Source organism: Ipomoea nil, unplaced genomic scaffold (genome assembly GCF_001879475.1).
Source record: "Ipomoea nil cultivar Tokyo-kokei standard unplaced genomic scaffold, Asagao_1.1 scaffold1421, whole genome shotgun sequence".
NCBI lineage: Eukaryota > Viridiplantae > Streptophyta > Magnoliopsida > Solanales > Convolvulaceae > Ipomoea > Ipomoea nil.
Genome location: NW_017617849.1, coordinates 4347464 through 4369316, shown reverse-complemented (window position 1 = coordinate 4369316; position 21853 = coordinate 4347464). Strand labels below are relative to the sequence as shown.

General features: G+C 33.0%; 3 protein-coding genes across 5 annotated transcripts; all 3 read left to right on the top strand.

The window, feature by feature from the left end:
* The first annotated feature begins 6135 nt into the window (after positions 1 to 6135).
* On the top strand, positions 6136 to 7961 carry LOC109187952. 3 transcript variants are annotated; one of them, XR_002055335.1, is made up of 4 exons: positions 6136 to 6471; positions 7160 to 7227; positions 7336 to 7494; positions 7623 to 7961. XR_002055335.1 is itself a non-coding variant. In XM_019338392.1 (4 exons), exons 1-4 carry the CDS (start codon positions 6277 to 6279, stop codon positions 7935 to 7937), a joined length of 591 nt encoding a protein of 196 aa, XP_019193937.1. In that variant the 5' UTR covers positions 6136 to 6276; the 3' UTR covers positions 7938 to 7961. The 3 variants fall into 3 exon arrangements, 2 of the variants coding, with proteins under 2 accessions (XP_019193937.1, XP_019193936.1); XM_019338392.1 differs by lacking the exon at positions 7160 to 7227 and having other exon boundaries at positions 7623 to 7792; positions 7871 to 7961; XM_019338391.1 differs by having other exon boundaries at positions 7057 to 7227; positions 7623 to 7944.
* Positions 7962 to 8084: 123 nt separating this feature from the next.
* Positions 8085 to 12270, top strand: LOC109187948 (switch 2). The gene is made up of 8 exons (XM_019338387.1): positions 8085 to 8577; positions 9049 to 9155; positions 9321 to 10245; positions 10505 to 10752; positions 10850 to 10976; positions 11064 to 11339; positions 11437 to 11674; positions 11787 to 12270. The coding sequence occupies exons 1-8, from the start codon at positions 8206 to 8208 to the stop codon at positions 12107 to 12109; spliced, it is 2616 nt and encodes an 871-aa protein (XP_019193932.1). The 5' UTR covers positions 8085 to 8205; the 3' UTR covers positions 12110 to 12270.
* A 6315-nt stretch (positions 12271 to 18585) lies between these two features.
* LOC109187954 (squamosa promoter-binding protein 1-like) lies at positions 18586 to 20488 on the top strand. The gene is made up of 2 exons (XM_019338394.1): positions 18586 to 19154; positions 19930 to 20488. Exons 1-2 carry the CDS (start codon positions 18853 to 18855, stop codon positions 20183 to 20185), a joined length of 558 nt encoding a protein of 185 aa, XP_019193939.1. The 5' UTR covers positions 18586 to 18852; the 3' UTR covers positions 20186 to 20488.
* The last annotated feature ends 1365 nt before the right edge of the window (positions 20489 to 21853 follow it).

Genomic DNA, 21853 nt, shown 5'->3' with positions numbered 1-21853 from the left:
CATATGGAAATTACCTAATAAGTAGAAACATTACATTGACGAATTAGGGCTAGTCGATCATATATACATGGTTTTAGCTTTTAATGCTATTTAGTATTTATCCCTCTTAAATTTCTCCAAATATATAGTAGGTCCCATGATTTACGCCCCTACTGACCCCACACTTTTAATTAAATGCTAAATAGTCCAATTAAATTATATTGTGTCACATTAGCTATCACATTAAGAAGGAAAATTAAAAGGACAATTTTTAGGAGAAGTACTTATCATTACTCTTTTATAATATGTTTGGTTGATACTGTTGTACTATGAAGACAAGAGTTAGTTAACAATACTTAATTAGTACAATAATTCCACCCTAGCCCAAAAGTATACATGATTTCACCTAATGCAAAACAGCATCAGTGTTCACATGCATCTTATATTGTTTAACAAGGTCATATTCAAATGTCATTATTTCTTATATTAAATTATTAATTGATTATTGATAAGTTAATTGATCTTTTTTAAACACTCATGATTTATTATAATGTAGTATCTATTCTATACTTTATCAATATTTTTTAACCCAAAGAATCAATGCCCCAATCGGTGCTCGATCTTGTAACAACTCATTAGGAATGATATAAGATGTGTCATTATACTACATAGTAGTTAACAAATTAATCTTTTTTTTTAATGCTACTGACTCTATTAGTTTAATTAATATTATTTAAACTAACTAAATTAAATGATTTTATATGATGTAAGAAACGATATAAAAAATGCATACAAAGGTCTCCGAAACTTAAAATATTTGTATTCATATTGTTTTGTCCATTATATTAAATGGAGTAATAAACTTCAAAAAATCATAATTATAGGGATTAATTCCAATTTTTGCCCATCAACTTTCTTTTTCACCTACAGTCATCAACATACATATAAAATCTATTGTCGATTTTACCAGACGTGAAAGATTAAAATTATAATTAATTAGAATATAATTAAGTAAATTAGAGGATAAGAAGGAAAATGTCGCATTCAAAGTTAACATAAAAAATGCCATTATCCAGTGTAAGGCAGTGTCCGCAGTGACAGGGAAAAGAGATACGAAGTCATTTTAATCACAATAATAATAGTTAATTAAAAAGGAATCAAATTAAACTCATAAAAAAGTTGGGGGAAAGGGTATAAAAGTGAAAGGTAGGGTTTCTTTAATTTGATTTTAATGTTGACAAACTGCGGACAAGCTAAAGTCTTCAATAGTTTTCCCCATTTTTAATGTGATTTTTGGAGTATCTTTTGTGGGAATCATCGTGTAATCCAAAACATGTTACGTGACGAATCCAAAAGTGTTTTCGTGCATGGTAGGTCTATGTTATCCATTTCTTTGGTTAAGACTTTGGCAGACACAATAATTTGTGTTTATTAAATGTTAAATGGCCGCCTGATGGAGTGATTTCTTTTCAATTTCATATTAAACGAGAACTAGAATTTTAACTTGATTTTGTGTAAAAAAAAATGTTAACTAATAATGATCAATAGTTATAAAATAAGAAAAATAATTGATCAATTTCATATATATATATAAACTTTGAAAATTTGTAATATTTATGAAATGAACATGTCTTTTTTTTTTTTTTTTTTGTTTACCTCTTACATTTTATATTTTACAATATTTACCAGATCAATGACTAGTATTTGTCCCGACTTTTCATGGAAAGCAGATCAGGGAACAATAAGATTATCTATTAGGAACGTTCTCAATTCAATTGTACGGAGTAAATTATCTGTAGTTGCACGAAATCTCGTTTTAGTTTCGAATCTGATAGGGTTTTCAATTCGTTGCGATCCGTGGCAACTTCAAGAATTCACGAACAATCTTCAATGTAGCGTGTCTAGCTAGCTACGCCCCTAGAAAGATTACAAGATAGAACTCCAAATAATATTTCTAAAGAGTTAAAGAAGGTAAGAAGTTAATCAAGGATTAACACATACACATACTTTGGGTGTATGCAAAGGTGATGCTTGAAAATAATTCAAGGAATTCATTGAAAGAATAAAGGGGACGATCATTTTTGTACATGTCCAATAAAGAGTTGTCTTTACTTATAGGATTTGGATCTTGTTATGTGTCCAATTGGCATTCTTAATTGATCTGTAGGTTGATTCGTAACAAGCCTTGTTCAATTCTCATGGGAGTTTGGACACACACACAGACATAGTCCCATTCAAGTGAGATCATCTCTTAACGTGATAACATGTGGACTTCTTTAGTAATGCAAGGTAAATTCTTCATGAATGCACAATAACTAATTCAACTCCGTGACTACTACATGAATGCACTAAAACTATCACATGAATGCATAGTAATTACTACACGTTAAATTTTTAGACGAAGAAACACGTCTGATCTTTAATTCCTAAAGAATAGCTCATCAATGTAAGGTACTTGATTTTGACAGAAATCACATTATTGAGTCATCATTTTCCAATTGAAAAACCAACTTCATATATACACTATTGGAAATTATGGAATTTCCGACCACCTGAAAGTGATCTTAAATCAAATCTAAAGTAAAAAGTGGTCGGAAATAGCTATAAAGGTTTTTCCGGACACCAAAAGTGGTCGGAACAAGACTTTTGACTTGATTTAAGATCATTTTCAGGTGGTCGGAAATTTCATAATTTTCAGCAGTGATATAATCTTGGGAGGTTTGGAATTAAGCCTGTAACACCGATATATATTTGGAGCATATGCATGCCAGTGGATCAGCCCCATAGTACGTGTCCTAACACCTTAGTATAAAGAAATTTTCAAAATAAAATTATACTATATAGTTGTTGTGTGGTATGATATAGGTAGATTGAGAGGGTTAATTTTTTTTTTTAAATGATAAATCACATTGAGAAGACTATGTGCCTTATGTTTGACCTAGAGATTGTTAGACAAAGAAAAAAATTAAATTCATTATCTTAAAATACAAGAATGATACTCCACTCACTTAATCACCTTTCTTAATTTAATTTATATGCTTGTGGCTGTGGTTTCTTATTCTTGGTTGTGGGCACAAGTAAATGTGTAACTGATCTGGCATAGCGATGACTTATACTTTACAATGGTTAAATATGCTAACTCTCAACGAACAAACAATATTAAGGGGGTCCAGAAAAATAAATTTTAAGAAATGTTACACATCATAAATAGGACATCATATCCAAATTACAATTATTGACATCAAGAACATAAAATAAAATAAAAAAACATGTTTTTGAACTTTTTTGATTGACATCATATAATGTACAATTTTTTAAGAATAATATTTTACTTTGAAAAGAATTTAAATTTTTAATTGTTAATTTTGGTATGACTTATAAAAAAAAAAAAATCAAATGTCACAAACATACAATTATATTTTAATTTGGATGTTGTCTCTTGCCAGAAATCATAGGATGCATAGTTAAATCAATTACGAGCAACCTATGTTGGTTTATCTCATACTGATTTTTTATTGATTAAAGTCATAATGCAAGTTTCACTCAAAACACATATTTAGGTAGCTGCTCCTTAAAAATTTGGTCATGGTTCTTGGCCAAGCTGCACAACCAATCAACCATCATCATTTTTTTAAAAAATTAATTGATTAATAAAATTTTATAAATATTAAAAATGTAAAAGTTGGATTGACATGGTTATGTCAATAAAATGACACACATATATATATATATATATATATATATATATATATATATATATATATATATATATATTTAATCTAAGGGAGGGCCAAGCCTGATGTCACAATAAAATGAAATATTTTGATATATACCACATTAACAAACTTGTCATCTTTATTATTCATCACTTGTTTTTCAAACAATTTTTTATATTATATTATTTTTGTATAATTTAATATTGTGATGGGTTATACACCAAGATTATTAGTACATGCAATAACTCAGATACCACCCAGATCTTATCTAGGTACTTTAATTTCTATCTAGAGCCCATAAAATTGGTTGCTAAAACTCAAGTGAAATCACGAAAACAGGTCAATTATGCTATCATTGCTCCAGAGACATTATATTAATATCCAACACGCATCACAACCGATCTAATTAGCCACTAGTTACATTATATTCTATAACATACATTAGACCGATAGGTAGAATTATGGGATTACACTCGGTGCTTCCTTGATATAAATAAAGACCATCACTAGCTAGCTAAATAATCTTACCTTCACTTCACAGTACATTTCCTAACCTAGCAAACAAGCCTCTTGAGTTACGTTGATCTTATATATATTTAGGGCTTGTACTTTAACTAATTGACATTATAAATATTAAATACTAAAAACATCTTTTACACGTATAACTACATCCTACCTCAGATAGATTTGTGTTCTACCTTGTACTTTGTAACATATAGATCTCATATCTAATAACTAAATATTTAAATTTTATAACTAATATTGAACTAAATATATTTTTAAAAAATCATAAATAACTTAAATCTAAGATTTACTTTTCATTATATTAAACATTATTTTCGCATTACGTATTCAAAATCATATTCAACAATAAGATGAAGTGATTAGAAGCTAGCGATAGGTTAACTACATGAAACGACCATATATACTAAGTTTGGGAGGTTTCATTTGTACGTATTATTACTATATAAATATATATATGAATTCTTTTTTGTAAATATATTCATTTAATAAATTATTATACAGGGAAAAGTTGGGGAAGAAGCTACAATTGGCTATGGTGACCTGGAACCAAGATGCCATTTATCCAGTACGTCAATATCATATCAACTTCAGTTAGTATATTATATATACTATTTGTAGAACCAATTATCGTGTAAAAGATTGGAAGACAACCGTTTCTCGGCGATTCGTCAATGTTAAAAAATGAACTAATTAAGGGCCCCGGGCCCCTGGTTTTATTGGAGAAAATTAAGCACGACCATGATGTCTTATACCACTGCTTTTGTATTATATATATATCATTATAGCAAAATTAAGTGACGTAGATGTAATGAATTATAATGGACTTAGTCAATTATGATGGTTTGAGATAAGGACTGAGATGATTACTTGGAGTAGATGATCGAACAAATTAAAAGCAGTAGATCAGAAGCGGTCTATATATTGGCCTTGGTTTTTTGTTTTTTGTTTTTTGTTTTTTTTATTTTGTTTTTTTTTTTGTTATATATTTTATTTTATAAATATATAAAGAAATTAGTTAGTTGACAAAGATTATAAATTAATTATTGTCATATTATTTTTGTTTATAATGAAAAAAAAGGGAAGTAATTAATTTAAATATGTGAGTGAATAATTTTGAGATAACATTAATATATATTGACTAATAAATATGATATGACCAATCAAATTATCATAATTTTTTTTGAATGCTACTGACTCTATTAAATTGTCATAATATTTGTTTGAATTATTTTGACAAATTTTTAGTTTTAACAGAGATTAATGAAGTCAATTATAATTTAAAGGAGTTAATTGAAGGGCAGTTTCAGTCGAGTTGGTCAGACAATTGACTTGGTATCCCCCAATGAGTTAAGAGTTGTCTATTGACCTTTTTTATTTGAGCAGATCAATTGTAAGGTAATATAGGATGATTTGCATCCTTGTAATCTTTTGATGATTAACCTTACAAGACATGTTTCACTAAAAGCGCATCTTCAAGTAGTCGTAGCTATATTAAGTTTAGTTTCATGCAATTAGTCTAATTTATAGATTTTTTAAGTTTATAATATGTCATTTCAAATTTAAAATATTTTTAAAAAATAATTATTTAAAATAAAACAAAATCATCTTCATGCCGGAGACGAAGAAGGTTCGTCTTCGACCTTGGAGATGAAGAAACCTTCGTCTCTAGCAGGAGTCGAAGAAGATTTATTCGTTTCCATGACTTGAGATGAAGAGACTCCATGAAAAAAATCAATATTTTCTTTCTAAGTTTAGAGTTGAATAAGCATTTATGTTTTTTTATAAAGAATATTAAATGAAAAAACTCAAATTCAAAGTCAAGGATGAGCTAACAAACTTGGCGTGGAATGCAAGTACCCTCTGCAATTCCTAATACTACCTTCTATGTTTCTCTGCAATTAAACACTACTTTTACTCGGTCGCCCACCAATTCCACCGTCTAAACCCTGCCCTGCCCCTCCTCCTATCAAACTATAAAACCACATTTAGCCACTAGAGAGTAGAGACCGACACACTTATCTGAACCTGCACACATATATATATATATGTCAATACAATGGAGCCAGAAAACAATACCGTTACACAACCCAACTTCCCTGTTTCTAAGGAAGATCATCCCTTCTGTTTAGTTGAACGTTTCCTGCCCCGTCAACATCCCACATTCACCCCATTAATCCGCCAGGCAGAGAGCCATTATCAATGGTTAAAGCACCAGCGAACTCAAACCAGCAATGAGTTACAGCAAAAGAAGGTACTGAAGGTGTTTGGTAAATAACTGTTGGCTGATAACTATTAGCTGACTGTGTTAGCAAGATTGATTAGTTGATAATATTGGTTGATTGTAGTGAGATATTTGATAAATTAACTGTTAATAATAACTAATTATATGCAAAATGACTTTTTAAAAAAGTTAAGTTGAGGAGCTTTTTGAATTTTAGCTTTTGAAAGCAATACGTTATTACAAAAAGTTAATTAACCAAACACTTATATCGATTGTTTAACCAAGTCAAACAATTGTCAAAAAAGCCAAAATTAGTGATAGGCTAACTATTTTACCAAATAGGACCATTGTTTTTCCAGTGAGTGACACTGACGAGTGATTGAAAATTCACAGCCAGTATTTAGAGGTGTGCATTAGATAAACCTCTAAACATCTTTAGCCGGCAACAGATCACAATAATTGTTGCTCCTAGGACATTCACACTGAAAAGGTCAACAAGTCATTGCCGAGGAGAGTCAAACTTGTAACTTTATAGTTACAAGTTGGCCAACTGTCTCTTATATCTCATATTACTGTGGCGTTATCATTGAAATATGATTATTGATCCATCCTCAGACACGTGTTGCGGGGGTAAACTGCAGGAGTAGCTTGAATGATGTTACAAATTGGGCAATTAAGCGTAAAAAAGGTCTCCAATGTTTACTGGGAAAAATTTCAGGGTCGGAAAATCCTCGACGGCTGAAAGATGCAGAGACATGCTCCTCAGTTAACGAGCTTGATGGCTTTGTATGTGAATTAAACTCGAGACCTTTGTATTATATATAATATGAATCACATGATAAATGCAAATTTTATTAATTGGCATTGATGTTTAATTTGTGCATATATATAAAGATTCGGAAGCTGCATAGCAAGTTGCAGCATGGGAGCAATAAACGAGCTGAGGAGAAGAATCTGTTTGAAGAAATAAAAAATGCAGAATTAAGAAGACAAGATCTCATAGCTGCTGCAAACAAAACCCCGCAGGCTTCCAGTAGGGAAGAAAGAGTTCAAGTGAGACAAACATTAATCTTCTGAGCTTATTATATCTACACTAACAAGTGAATGCATATATTCATATATACTGAGATCGAGTTCGAAACATCATGTTTTTGGTTATAACTTTGTTGAAATCAATGCAGAACATAGTCCAGGAAATTGAGCAATTGAAGACGGAAGACATGGCATTCAGGACTCAACTGCAGCAATATCGCAGAGATCTTATGGCGACAGAGAAAGATATCAGACGTTTGGAGAAGAAATTGACGGATCTAAACGTCAAGAAAGCTCAAGTGTTTCATCGCATTCTTCAACTCAAGAAGATTAGGGATGCAGAAGCAGAAACATGAATATATGTAGTACGATTTTTTTTTTTTTTTTTTATAGAATTACTCAAACAATATCAATTTCAATCGAGTGTTATATTTAGACATTTAGTTAATTGCCAAAAGGTTTGATTCTTCATTAAACGATTAAACAATAGTTAATTAAATTTGAATTATGTAATGTTTAATGCTCAGAAAATAAGAAATTATACTTATAATCAAAGTAATCAATCAGTCTTGAAATTAAACCCTATTTAATTGAGATTTGATTAATTCAAATCTGATACGTAAGGCAAAATGTAGAAGAGTGTAATAAACTATATATATAAAGAGGAGTTTTAAAAAGGAAGAAATTAGACGGAAAACACTGAAACCCATTGCGAAGAAGCAAAAATCTTGAATGTCTTTGAACGCCTTCAAGGAGGCCCTCAAGCCCTGCAATAATCAATCCTCCTCGAATTCCTCCCAAACTTCATTGATTTCTACTCAGTTTGATTCATCCGCTGTAAACCCTAGAAAGCCCCCCAAATCTTCTCTTTCACGCCAGCTTCTTCTCCTTGAAGATTCCTCCACCTCTTCATCCTGGACCCAATCACAGAGACCCCAAAAGCAGACCCATTCCAGCATTGGAGTCAAAGATGAGAAAGAAGAGGAAGAAGAAGAGAAGCCCCTGACGTTTGGGCGGTCAAAGTTGGAGTCTTTTGTTCTTGATCACACCGGGCCTTATGAGCCTTTGGTTCTGTCTCCTCCCGGAGAAACACCACTAGTACAGGTGATTTTGCCGTCTAATAGCGAAAGAATTGATTTTGTTCATCTTTCTCTTTAATTTTAGCACATTTTCAGTTTCATTGCTATTTTCTCCCATTGCACATAGTTCAAGTTTATGTGGAAAATGGAAGAGTTTATATAGTTTCCAATGCTTGAATGAGCTGCGAGCTTAGGGGGAGTAAAAGAAAGAAAGAAAGAAAGAAAGAAAGATTATAATCTTGGGATAATTTCATCTTTTGGACAAGGAATAGTGGTGGTGTCAATGAGATATTTAAGGTTACTAAACATCTTTAAATTTGAAACCCTTTCTGGTTGTTTAATTCGTTCCAGATTTCCATTGCTCTTCAATGTACCTTCTCTACTAGTAACTGATTCATCATAAATTGCCTTATTCCTTTCTTGGATCCAGTATGTTATATTATGCTAATTTTCAAACTTCATCTGAGCTGCTGAGCTTTCTCTTTTGCTTTTGTAGGTACCAGCATCTATTAATTGTAGACTTCTGGAGCATCAAAGAGTGGGAGTTAAATTTTTGTATGGTTTATACTGGAACAACCATGGAGGTGTTCTAGGAGATGACATGTTAGTTTCCTTCCCACTCTTCGTTTTGATTGTACTAATGGATTTAACTTAGCCTCTCTGCGTTCTCCCTTTGCAGCATGATGTGGTTTTGATCTGTTCTGTGCATTTTGTCTTTCGGTTTTGCATGCATTTTTCCTGTCTAACTAGGACGTGTTCATGGATCAGGGGACTAGGAAAGACGATCCAAACCATTGCTTTCTTAGCAGCTGTGTATGGGAAAGATGCAGACGTCACTGATTCAACATCGATCTCGGGGGATCTTGAAAGGAAGGGCCCTGTACTAGTTGTCTGTCCTACTTCTGTGATTCATAACTGGGAGAATGAGTTTTCGAAATGGGCAACTTTTAGCGTTTATGTTCATCATGGACCGAACCGGGAACTGATAATTGAGAAACTAGAAAGGTACGGAGTTGAGATAACAATAACGAGTTTTGATACGTACAGAATCCATGGAAGCATTTTATCTGATGTCCAGTGGGAGATTGTGATTGTTGATGAGGCACACCGGCTTAAGAATGACAAGTCTAAACTCTATCAAGCTTGTTTAGAAATTAAAACTAAGAAACGCTACGGGCTCACGGGGACCATAATGCAGAACAAAATTATGGAATTGTTCAATCTATTCGACTGGGTGGTGCCTGGTTGTTTGGGTACACGTGAACACTTCCGCGAGTTCTATGAGGATCCCCTTAAGCATGGCCAGAGATCAACGGCTTCAAATCGACTTGTCGAGGTTGCTGATGAGAGAAAACAGCACTTGGTATCAGTTTTGCAGACGTATTTGTTGAGAAGGACAAAGGAGGAGACCATCGGACATCTTATGCTCGGGAAGGAAGACAACGTTGTATGTTGTGCCATGAGTGCATTGCAAAAGCGAGTTTACCAGAGGATTCTACAGTTACCCGATATCCAGTGCCTTATCAATAAGGACAACCCTTGTAGTTGCGGAAGTCGTCTCAAGCAAGTTGAATGTTGCAAAAGGATTGTTCCAGATGGCATTATCTGGCCATACCTTCATAGAGACAATCCCGATGGTTGTGATTCGTGCCCTTTTTGCCTTGTACTTCCGTGCATTGTCAAGCTCCAACAGGTAATTTTTAAAATTTACCCGAAACTTTTTGTGAAGCTATTGAGCATATAGCCATTAATGTGCAATCCAACTATCAGCTTAGGCTTTTAGTTGAGATGGAGCACATGCTTCAATTTGGTATCAGAGTCAGACCAAAGGTCATTGGTTGTCTATGAAAGAAGTATATTGCTCATTGGGAAAGGCTGCACTCATTTATACGTTGAATCTTTCCACAAATTGATTTCTTTTGTTTATCCTGAAATTTAAAGCTCTCTTACAGGTGAGCAATCACTTAGAGCTCATCAAACCCAATCCAAAGGATGATCCAGACAAGCAAAGAAAGGATGCAGAATTTGCGGCTGCTGTATTTGGCTCTGATATCGATTTGGTGGGTGGCAATACTCAGAACGAGAGTTTTATGGGCTTGAGTGATGTTAAACATTGCGGGAAAATGAGAGCTTTGGAAAAACTTATGTTCACTTGGATTTCACAGGGTGACAAGATTCTTCTTTTCAGTTATTCTGTGAGGTAAGTTGTCAAAGGATGTCATAGATCCATTGTTCTTCGTAGATTTTCCTTCATTGCCTCTCTAGCTTAAGTAATTCTCGTCTGACTCTCTGAGCAGGATGCTGGATATACTCGAAAAATTTCTTATACGCAAAGGATATTGTTTCTCGAGACTCGATGGCTCCACTCCAACCTGCTCGCGTCAGTCTCTTGTAGATGACTTCAACTCGAGTCCAAGCAAACAGGTAAGTTTAAACACAGAGGTTGAATAATGGAATCTAATGTTGTTGGCATGGCTTCACCTCCGTAATTTAGATTCTTCTCGCCTTTAGGTGTTTCTCATATCAACAAGAGCTGGCGGCCTTGGACTCAACCTCGTTAGTGCGAATTGCGTAGTAATATTTGATCCAAACTGGAACCCCGCTCAGGATTTGCAGGCCCAGGATAGATCATTCCGATTTGGGCAGAAGAGGCATGTTGTTGTTTTTCGCCTTCTTGCTGCTGGTTCTCTCGAAGAGCTCGTTTACTCTAGACAGGTGTATAAACAGCAGCTATCCAATATCGCTGTTTCTGGCAAGATGGAGAAGCGGTACTTTGAAGGCGTGCAGGTTGGAACTTGGAAGCCACTTTTGTCGATATATTTATGAATTTGTGTTATTCTTTAAGGGAGAAGAGAAAAATCACTGATCCAAACTACTTTTCCAGGACTGTAAAGAGTTCCAAGGCGAGCTGTTTGGAATCTGCAATCTTTTCCGGGATCTGTCTGATAAGCTTTTTACAAGTGATATTATTGAATTACAAGAGAATAAAGGCAAGGAAGACGGTGGAAGCCTTAATCTGAGTGAGCTTGGGATGCATTTTCTCCCCGAGAAATCGTCTTCACTGACATCCAAATGCCAAGAACCTAAGAAACGAGATACGAAACTCGAGCTAGAAGACCTCGGTAAGTTTTACGTTTCGAAAATGAAGTAATGTATGCCAATTACTTCTTTGAATAAATAGCAGATAATGGAACATATATATATACATCTTAGCTGATGAACTTTGGGATGTAGGTATTGTTTATGCTCATCGCAATGAAGATGTTGTTAACCTCCGACCTGTGGCAATCCCGACTAGCGAGGAACAGAATATGCAACAGCGAAAATTTGCTGGAGTTTGGAGACGGGAATTAGATGCTATGAATGGAAAAGAGAAGGCGGGAAATTCAGATGAGGTGGTGAAGATGCATAAGAAAAGGCAATATTGCCGTATCGCCCAGTTCATGGGAATGAAGGAGCTCCAGTTTAGCAAATGGATACTCTCTGCAACTCCAGCTGAAAGGGAAAAGGTGCTCAAAGATTACAAGAAGAGAAAGGAGAAAGTTCTGAATGGCTGAGATTTCTTCTTTTTTGGGGGGCTGAATCAAGTTCTACAATGTGATGTAAATATTGTTAGTTGCTTACAAATGTAGTTAGCAGAAGAAGTTGACATAAGGCTACATTAGTGCTTAAGAGTGATGAAGTTTTAAATGGAAGATAAGGGTTAAACACTTCAGTACACATGCCTGCAAATCTGCAATCCACCCACTAGAACCACAGGTTTAAGTGGATATGTCTCCAGGTAGCTCAACTGGTCACAAAAAGTGAAATTTGTCACAAGAGATTAGAATCGAGTTTCACCCGCGCCAATTTGAGAGTAATCTCTCTCAAGATAAGGAGACTTCTTATGCGTAGTAAGTAAAAGTCTAGCCTTGTTGATAAGTTGAGTTATCATGATTTATCTTTCCACAAACTGTCAGACTAAGGTATCGAGACGTTTGGAATGGCGATTCCATCTTTTGTCACAAGATTTAAGTGAATCATACATCCCCAAGTGTATAACCCACGATAAACAATAAGTCCAATCGTTATACCCTGCACCACGGCGCACATAGCACTATGCGCCCTGCGCCTCCTAAAACGACGTCGTTTTGGGAGGCGCAGTAGGGAGTTGACGTGATTATGTGTATTTGTTTATACAATTATGTGTATTTGTTTATACAATTATGTGTATTTTTTTATAAAGTTATGTGTGTTTGTTTATACAATTATGTGTATTTTTTTATATAATTATATGAAACGACGTCGTTTTGCATCAGGGTGCATAATGCAATGCGCACCCTGGTGCACGATATAAATTGCCCAATAAGTCCCACGCATGAGATGTGGAATCCACAGTAAAGCCCAGCAACACCATCAGATTGATTTGAGCCTGAATGCCCCATAAATTGGACATGGTCTCAGCTTAAGCTTTCATTGCTAATGAACTCCACCCAACAGCCTATTTTAGGATCATTATGGCAAATTACACTATGGATCAGTGATAAATGTTCATTTCTAATATACTGAAAGTTCATTATTAATGCACTGAAGGTTCATTTTTAGATGATTTATCAAATAATGAACATTAAATACACTAAAAATGAACATTCAATGTACAATAAATAACATTCAGTATATATTAAAAATGAACATTTTGTCAGTGGAGTAGTGGACCACAGGGACGGAGCCAGAAAAATACTTGAGCGGGGGCGAAGTTTAAATGACAGTTAGCAATATCAATTACGAAATATCAAACAATCATAATAAGGTTAAAATACAAAATATATTATAAATTACAATAGAAATTTTTTGATAGATTAAACGATAGTTAGAATCAGAGCAAAAAAGTATACTTGAGTGAGGTAAAAATGTAAAATAATTTGAATAAAATGAAGCATAATATAAACTTGTATACTACATTAATTAAATGATTCATAAAAAGTCGACTAAAAGAGCATTTAATTTGTTAATTAAATTATTCATAAAAGTAGGCTAAAAAATATTTATCTTGAGAAGGAATGAAAGATATAAAATAAATAAGTGAAGATGGAAAAGTGTTTTTAATGAGATTCGAACCTATAACCATACATTTTTAAAAAATTAAATTTAAAGCTCAAACAACTAAGCTACTCTAACTATTAATAAATCAAACATAAATATAAATTTTATATAACATTTAATGCTATATATGTCGATATATACATACATATATATAAAGGGGTGAGGTGGGGGAGTGGGGGCAGCTGCCCCCACTGCCCCCATACTGCCTCCGTCTATGGTGGACCATGGTCTTAAGGTGAACAAATATACAAATTTATTTTAGTATACTGAATGTTTATTTTTAGTGTATTACATGCATATTCATTTTTAATGTACTACTAATTTATTTTGAGTAATTATTATATAAAAATAAGCGTTTAATACATTAAAAATAAATATTTAATATATTAAAAATGATCGTTAATCTATGGTCCACCTTGTAATATAGATCATGGTCTACCATATAATTTGTCCCTATTTTAATGGCATTATAGTGAATTCAACTTTTAACCTTACCGCTACCGTGGTATTGAAATATTTAGTTTTTTTTTTTTTTTTTTTTTTTTTTAAAAGTTTTATATGTTATATCATTTAGTATGTTGTTTATATATGAGCATTAAAAAAAAAAAGAATATTAAAACTATGAAACTATCTAATGTTTCAAAAATTAAAGTTAATTAGATAAAATTTTAATAGATGAACAAATGTGAAAATATCATTAAAGTTGTGGACTATGTGTGGTCAAATTAAAAGTTTAGTACTAAATATTACAATGTCATATATAATAGTTGTGTGATTAAAACTGGAATGTGTTTGAAATTATGTATAGGTTGTACTTGGACTTTTACTCTTATGGGTCGTTTTGTTCACGGAATCTTGGATTACCCCAAGTAATATGATTGTCTCTATGAATGTTATGTGAGATTAAGAGAATGTAAGATTTGGTTAATTAAAGTTGTAGAAATGTAATATTACCATGCTCAAATGTAGGAATATAACATTATCATACTCACATTACTTAGGTACTCTAAGATTACTTGAACCAAACGCCTCTTTAAAGACATCTCCAATGTGCATTTTAAGGAAAGAATACTAGAGAGAGAGAGACGCTACACAATAAACTCTCATTGCATATGTAAGATCTCTAAAGAAAATAATAATACAGAGTAATAAACAACAAAATCACAACGTACAACTCACACATGCACCTAGCTAGTGAGTTGTGTACTGTGCACTTATCTACTGGGCACATGACAATTTTTATTTTCTTTTTCTTTTTCTTAAAGACGACATTTAAAAAAACAAAATCTCATGCAAGAAGAAATATTGACAATGTCCTAATTAGTTAAGTAAATTATTTTAGGATAAAAATATTGTTACTAGATTTAATTAAAACATTTCTATGATTTAAAAGATATTTAGAGCTAGTATCAAATTCACACTAGCTAGTAGAAATGTAGAATAAACAAAGATAGGATTGGATAGTAAATACTGTATTATTATTGGATATGTGAAGTTAGAAACCCTAAGTTCGTTCATTCCACCATCCATTTTTCCTTTCCCTTACTTTATTTTCCTACTTACTTTCTCTTTTTGGATTGCTTTATTCTCTTTGAATTGATTGCTTTCTTAAATTTGTGTGTTTGTTTAAATAAAGTTCAAAATTTTATACAGAAAAAAAAAAATAATTCTTGTAAATACAATTTTACTTATATGTACATTTAGTTTATTGACACAACAAGTCACAAAAATCCTTGTGTTGCATATCCATCATGTTCCCTCACCCTTACCTCCTCCAACCCAAACGTGCCTCCCATCATTGCTACATTATACCAAACATTATAGTTGCCATTCTAAATATAAATATAATGTTATGTTGTTGTTCCTCGGATCCTCACATAATCACATTGTTGGTTTACTCATTCTAAATATAAATATAATTTGATAGTTATAATATATAAGTAAATTTTTAACAATAGTTTTTATTAAATTTTTTTTAAAAAAAATATCAAATCTATTTACCAATGACTTCTTCATCAGAACAAACAAAACTTTCTTGCGTATCACTAAATTCTGGACAGCCCAACTTGGGAGAGAAAAAAGGTAGTAGCATATATAGTGAAAGACAAATCCTCCCTCAACCCTTTCTAGTGACTGAAAAGAGAATCTCTAAAAAAAAAAAAAAAAAATTAGTACGGAGTAAGAGATAATGAAAGATATTTAATTTTTTCTAAACTTTTATTCTTGCTCCCACAACTTTAATTTGTACAAGAAAGTTAGTAATTAACGTTAAAGAGCGATTAGAGTAGGTATTGGAGTGCCTGAAATACATGGAAAATAAAAGAAGTTTGGTTTGGTTTGTTTAACGAACCAATATTTGAGGGTGGAAAAAACATAGAAATTAAAATGGGAAGAAGCTAAGGTGCAGTGACGACGTACACAGTACGCAGTAATATGCTGAAAATATTTGTGCAACAAAAAAGCAAAGTACAAGAAGGGGCCAATGATTCATTAGCTTGTTGGGCGAGACAACGTTATCCCCACCACTGTTGTAGGAATCGTACCTCTCTCGCGTGCTATCCGATCCTCACACTCCCCACCCCTTACACTGTTCCTCTACACGTTTCGACCAAATAATGGACCAAACACCAAATCCTCAAACATTCGGAGGATCCTACAATGCGTGTTGTTTGTTGGCATGGAGGTTGGCGCATCGGAGCATACCCACAGGGAATCGTCCTGCTGGGGGGAAAACCTGTCTGCACAATATATATTAACTGTGTAGGGGGCCACCACTCACGAGAATTGCCAATCCTTCCCGGCCTCGTCCTTCCCATACTTTACTCCCCCCATCAACTCTTCATGATGCCGTTTTCATTATAAGCTTCAAATTTTGATATATAGGATTCTAATTACAACATGAGAGCCCGAGACCTAGCTTGTTTTCGAGACGTAGTATCTATTCGATCTATATTTTCTCAATCTCTTTTAGTCCAAAGAATTAATGTCTCATCACAGTACCATGTGACCACCCATTTGAAAAGATAATAGATGTGTCATTACACTACATAATAGTTGGAAAACTCTTTTAGACTTAAATTACATGTTGATAATTGTCATATCAAGGCTATGTTTGGCAAACTTAGCTGAAAATGTATAAGTTGAAAACAGAAGAACTGTTAACTAGCTGATTATGCTTAAAAGTGTTTCATAAAATTAACTTTTTGATAAGTTAATAAATGTAAAAAGACTAAAAATGACATTTTCATAAAATTTAGGGATGTTATTATTATATTGTTTTTATATTATTAAATATATAAGATATATTTAATTTATAAGAAAAAAGTTTGTGTTTTTATAGTATAATATATGAGATATATATTAAATTAAAACAAAAAAAAATTAATTGATAAGGGTAAATGATGTCATTTATTTATGAACGGACAATTGGAGTTGGAATTTTAAGTAGTTGTTGGGCGGTGAAGAGTTGCTGAAGAGAATGAATAAAAATATAAAAGAAAAAATACCAAAAGGGTTTAATGGGAAAGGGTAAAGAATGTCATTATTTAAAATAATAAGGATAAAAGATGGAAAAAACTTAGGGAGCTACTAGTTTATTTTTGAAACGCAACCTAAGGTAGTTTTTCAAAATAAGCTCTTATTTTAAGTTATTAGTTTATTTTTGAAACGCTACCTAAGATAGCTTTTAAAAATAAACTCTTATTTTAAGCTACTAGCTTATTTTGAAAACATTACCAAAGAAGCTTATAGCTTATTAGTAGCTTAAAATAAGCTATAAGCTCATAAATAAATTCTACCAAACAGAGTCTTATATGTGATGTCAACTCATCTTTACATTTATAAATGATATTAGACACACCAAACAACCTTTATTACACATAACTCAAACTAAGAAAGCTAATAAAGAATCATCAAGAATGGTGAAATTACTTAAAAGCTTATAATTATAAGTCAACTATCAACTTGACTCGGGTTGTCTAGTAAACTTGTCTATGCAATTTCCATGTCAATATTAATAAGTACCTTTTTCTTTTTCTATATTTATTTACTATTTGTGATTTGTGAATTAACATATATACATCACTTTTGATTAAATAATGTAAGTTCATATGATAGAGTCAATTAAAAAAAAAAAGTTTTAATATGGTGACACTATAAGTACAGGACATAATCTACTTTCTTGATGAGTAACTTACATTTGTATGCACTTTATGTGTATGAATAGGTTTGAACCTAAAATTACGATCCATCACCACTTTTACCCCGAAGACCAATGGATGAGGTACATTGCAGGATGTGTCTTAGTTAGTCTACCAATCGCCAAATGCTTGTATAATATATGTGTATTTATGTATGTATGCATGCATGTAAATATATATTAATTATTTAAACAGTAATATTATAATAATGTAGAAAATGTTGCACCGTGGATGTCTTTTTACTAGGGATTCTTGGCAACATGCAGAAACTTGCCACCGTTTGGAACCCAAAAAAAAAAAAAAAAAAAGTGACCAAATCATGGCTAAGGTAAGTCGGAAAGAATGGGTTAGACCACAGCATCTGAATTGATTCACAAATTCACTATTTTAAAGTAGGTATCGCTCTTTTTTTAGGGATTTCAAATCTTTGCCATTTGAGCACATATAATTCACACTATCTGATCTATACTACCCGCCCAAAACACACAACTGTACGTCACCCTAACAACCAGTTCAACACTATTTAGGGTTAGTTAATTAACTATAATTTGTCACTTCGGTCTGATATGATGGAACGAGTTTATTAATGTTTTAAGGTTGCATTGTCATCTACTACTCATTTGTTAATTAACTCCGTTTAGTAGTGTGACAAGCTAGATGTAAGTATGTATGATATGTCGAGTTCGACAAGAAATGTAGCTTTCAATCCCTTGCTCCCTTCCATGGCATCGCCACATAAAAAAAAAAAAAAAAAAAAAAAAAATTCTTTGTTTCTTTAACGTACGTACATTCCTTATAGCCCTCGCATAGACACACATACACATGCAAACAAAAACACAAAAGAAATTGAGAATGTGGTCCTCACACAATTCCTCTCTAGCTAAGCTACCTAGCTTTTCATCTCATAAAAATTCTCTTTCATCTTCCCCCTTCTGATCTCCATATCTATCTCTCCACATATATCATCACTCACTCATATGTTCTCCGTCTCTATCGATCCCCTATAAATTTGATCGATCATGAGTAGCAAGGTGGTACTGAAGAGGGAGGCCATGGAGGGAGACGCGGCGGCGGGGGAGAGGGAGTCGCCGTCGTCGGCCATTTCCGCCGACGACGAGAAGAAGAAGCGAGGCGGCAAGAAAGGGGGTGGCGGCAACAATGGAGGGCCGGTCATGAGGAGCTGCCAGGCTGAGAAGTGCAGTGCTGATCTTCACGAAGCTAAGCAGTACCACCGGCGGCATAAGGTGTGCGAGTTCCATGCCAAGGCGCAGGTGGTGGTCGTCGCCGGTCTCCGGCAACGCTTCTGTCAGCAATGCAGCCGGTTTGATCCTTCACTTCTAGCCTGTCATAATTTTAACGTCTGCGTTGACTCTCTTTCTACTGAACATACAGTAGCTACTTGACAAGTGTCTCCACTTACTTTAAAGCACCAACATTTTTCTTTTTCTTTTGCCTCCTAAAAGAAATCAGTATCACATTTTAGTACCCTTAATTAATAAAATATTTTGTCTAGCTTGAACCATCAATTAATAATAATAAAATATTATTTATTATTGATTGTTGTCTAGACTCCGTCGATCAATTAAGTCACCCTGATTAACTTTCACAGTCCTGTTGAACCAAAGTGTAGGGGTGGTAGGATAGGGATTTCAACTTTTGTCACAAGAACTTCATTTACTATTCATTTTTATTTTTAATTCTTGATCTTTACCTATGACAGTATATATTGCATGATTTAGCTAGGTAAGATCTGGTCATATATGTATGCATCTGTTTTATTTAATTATTGTCGGATGACAATAGCGTGACACTTGTCATAAAACACTTCATTTAAAGTTAGATTAGAGTTTAAAATTAGAGTAAATAACAACTTTCATATATAGACATACATATTGATTGTATTGATGTCTAAGCATATTTATACATCGAGGCTTGTACAGTGTCCTAATTGTTAAATATATGCTAATTGAAGAATTTGTTAATATCTCGACTTAAATTTATAAATATACATTTATTGTTACATACTTATAATACAATGTATAGTTTTTGTGCATCACGTTTGTATAGTAATTAATTAATTATATATTTGCATGCAGATTTCACGAGCTTGGTGAATTCGACGAAGCCAAGAGGAGTTGCCGGAGGAGGTTGGCCGGACACAATGAGAGGCGGAGGAAGAGCTCCGCTATATCATCAGAGTCGTCTCAGGCGGCAGAAGCAGTGGCAGCATCTTCATCAACCCGCAATCAGTATCTGAAGGACATAAATGTGTGCGGGCAGGTTGACGACAAGGGAAGAATTCAGATGTCTATCCAAGAAAATTCTTCTTTCAAACACTTCCAGATCAGATAATTTTTTTTTACAAATATTAAGGATATGATCCTTATTGATGTTAATCGACTATGAATTGCCCTCTCTCTGATCTTCTGTCATCTGATCGAATCTCAAATTTTATATAGTTAGATATATAAGTCTATATGGGGTCATAATATTGAAGAAAGAAGAGAAGCCATATATGTTTTGGTTGTTTGTATGCATCCAAAGCTGCTTCAATTCGTCTAAGGTTTCATTTGTATCTACTAATGATTATTATATTGGCTTTTACATTGCTAAATAAATTGCACGCATCGTACGTCCTGAAATCTTTTTTGTCTATTTCTGAAGTGTCCAAATGCTTTTATTTTTTGGAAATTAAATCTCATAACTGCTATTTGAAAGTACATCTTAGATGAGGTTAATAGACTGCTTTCACCAATTGACTAATGATATATTGATATATAGGATTTATATTCTTTTTTTTTTTTTAAATACAAAGTTAATGGGGATATAGGTTATGGCCTATCGGCTGAGGTTCATTGGACCTGCGTTGTTGGGCCAGTTCTGATGGTACGGACCAAGAAGACAATCGTTATGCTGTGGAACGTTTTGCACCTTGCAAAGTGGATACGATTATATTCTATGTTCATAATTACTTAACTATATGTTCATAATTATAAAGTTATATATTCATAATTTTTAAACTTCATATTCATAATTATTGAACTCTATCAATTATTGAATCTCTATATTCATAATTACAGAATTATATGTTCATAATTATAGAACTATATGTTCATAATTTTAAAACTATATATCCATAATTATGAACAATTTTGGAACTGTATCCACCTTATCAAGAGGTGGAAAGTGGGCCAATCTAGAGGTGGACGCGAAGGGGAGGAGCAATTGTTGCAAACGTGAATGAAGAACTGGATAAATAATAGAGGAGAGAAAAAAATTAAGGCTTTAAATTTTGATTTCAAAATGTCAAATGCTTACATGTAGTCTAAGCAGGATAATAAAAAAATATATAAATACACATAGCATTCCAATCAGCATTTACCAATTGTTAACTTGCTAAAAATGCTAATTACTCTTTTTTCGGAGTTTATAGTTGAATTTGAAGCTTATCTTCTATAGATATATAAAAGTGAAATCCCCATAGTCAAGTTTTTCCCCCAACATTTAGGGACATTTTTGTAATATCATTCATTTATTATAATAATAATAATAATAATAATAATAATAATAATAATAATATAATAATAATAATAATAATGTTATTACCTTAATTACAAATTATTATACTTTCCTTTTGAATTAGTATTTTCCACCTATAAATACAAATTTATAATTTTTTCAAACCCTAGCCCCCCCATCATTTCCTTCTCCACATCGGTAGGGCTTCTCCATCCCATAATTTCTTTCTTTTTGTATAAATGTTCTACCTTTTTCTAACTATATTCCCCCGTACTTCAATATGTTTTGCTGTTTATATTGTCTAGTGTGAGCTTGAAGATACTTAAGGAGGCTTTGCTTCAGCAAAAGGAAATTGAGGAAGAAGAGGCTTGGTAACAGAACCCTAATAGTTTAGTTTCTTATGGAAGAACGTAGAGATGCGATCGAGGATGATAATGACGGTGATTTTGATAATTTTGTAAAATTTTATGAAACTTAGAGTTAGTATGTTGACAACGAGAT

Bases quoted from the DNA above. Each gene is read 5' to 3' on its own strand.
- LOC109187952 (XM_019338391.1), top strand. From the start codon at position 6,277: ATGGAGCCAGAAAACAATACCGTTACACAACCCAACTTCCCTGTTTCT. The intron at 6,472-7,056 runs GTACTGAAGGTG...ATCCATCCTCAG, and splicing joins ATGAGTTACAGCAAAAGAAG to ACACGTGTTGCGGGGGTAAA. The intron at 7,228-7,335 runs GTATGTGAATTA...ATATATATAAAG, and splicing joins TTAACGAGCTTGATGGCTTT to ATTCGGAAGCTGCATAGCAA.
- LOC109187948 (XM_019338387.1), top strand. From the start codon at position 8,206: ATGTCTTTGAACGCCTTCAAGGAGGCCCTCAAGCCCTGCAATAATCAA. The intron at 8,578-9,048 runs GTGATTTTGCCG...TTGCTTTTGTAG, and splicing joins GAGAAACACCACTAGTACAG to GTACCAGCATCTATTAATTG. The intron at 11,340-11,436 runs GTTGGAACTTGG...CTACTTTTCCAG, and splicing joins GGTACTTTGAAGGCGTGCAG to GACTGTAAAGAGTTCCAAGG.
- LOC109187954 (XM_019338394.1), top strand. From the start codon at position 18,853: ATGAGTAGCAAGGTGGTACTGAAGAGGGAGGCCATGGAGGGAGACGCG. The intron at 19,155-19,929 runs GTTTGATCCTTC...ATTTGCATGCAG, and splicing joins TTCTGTCAGCAATGCAGCCG to ATTTCACGAGCTTGGTGAAT.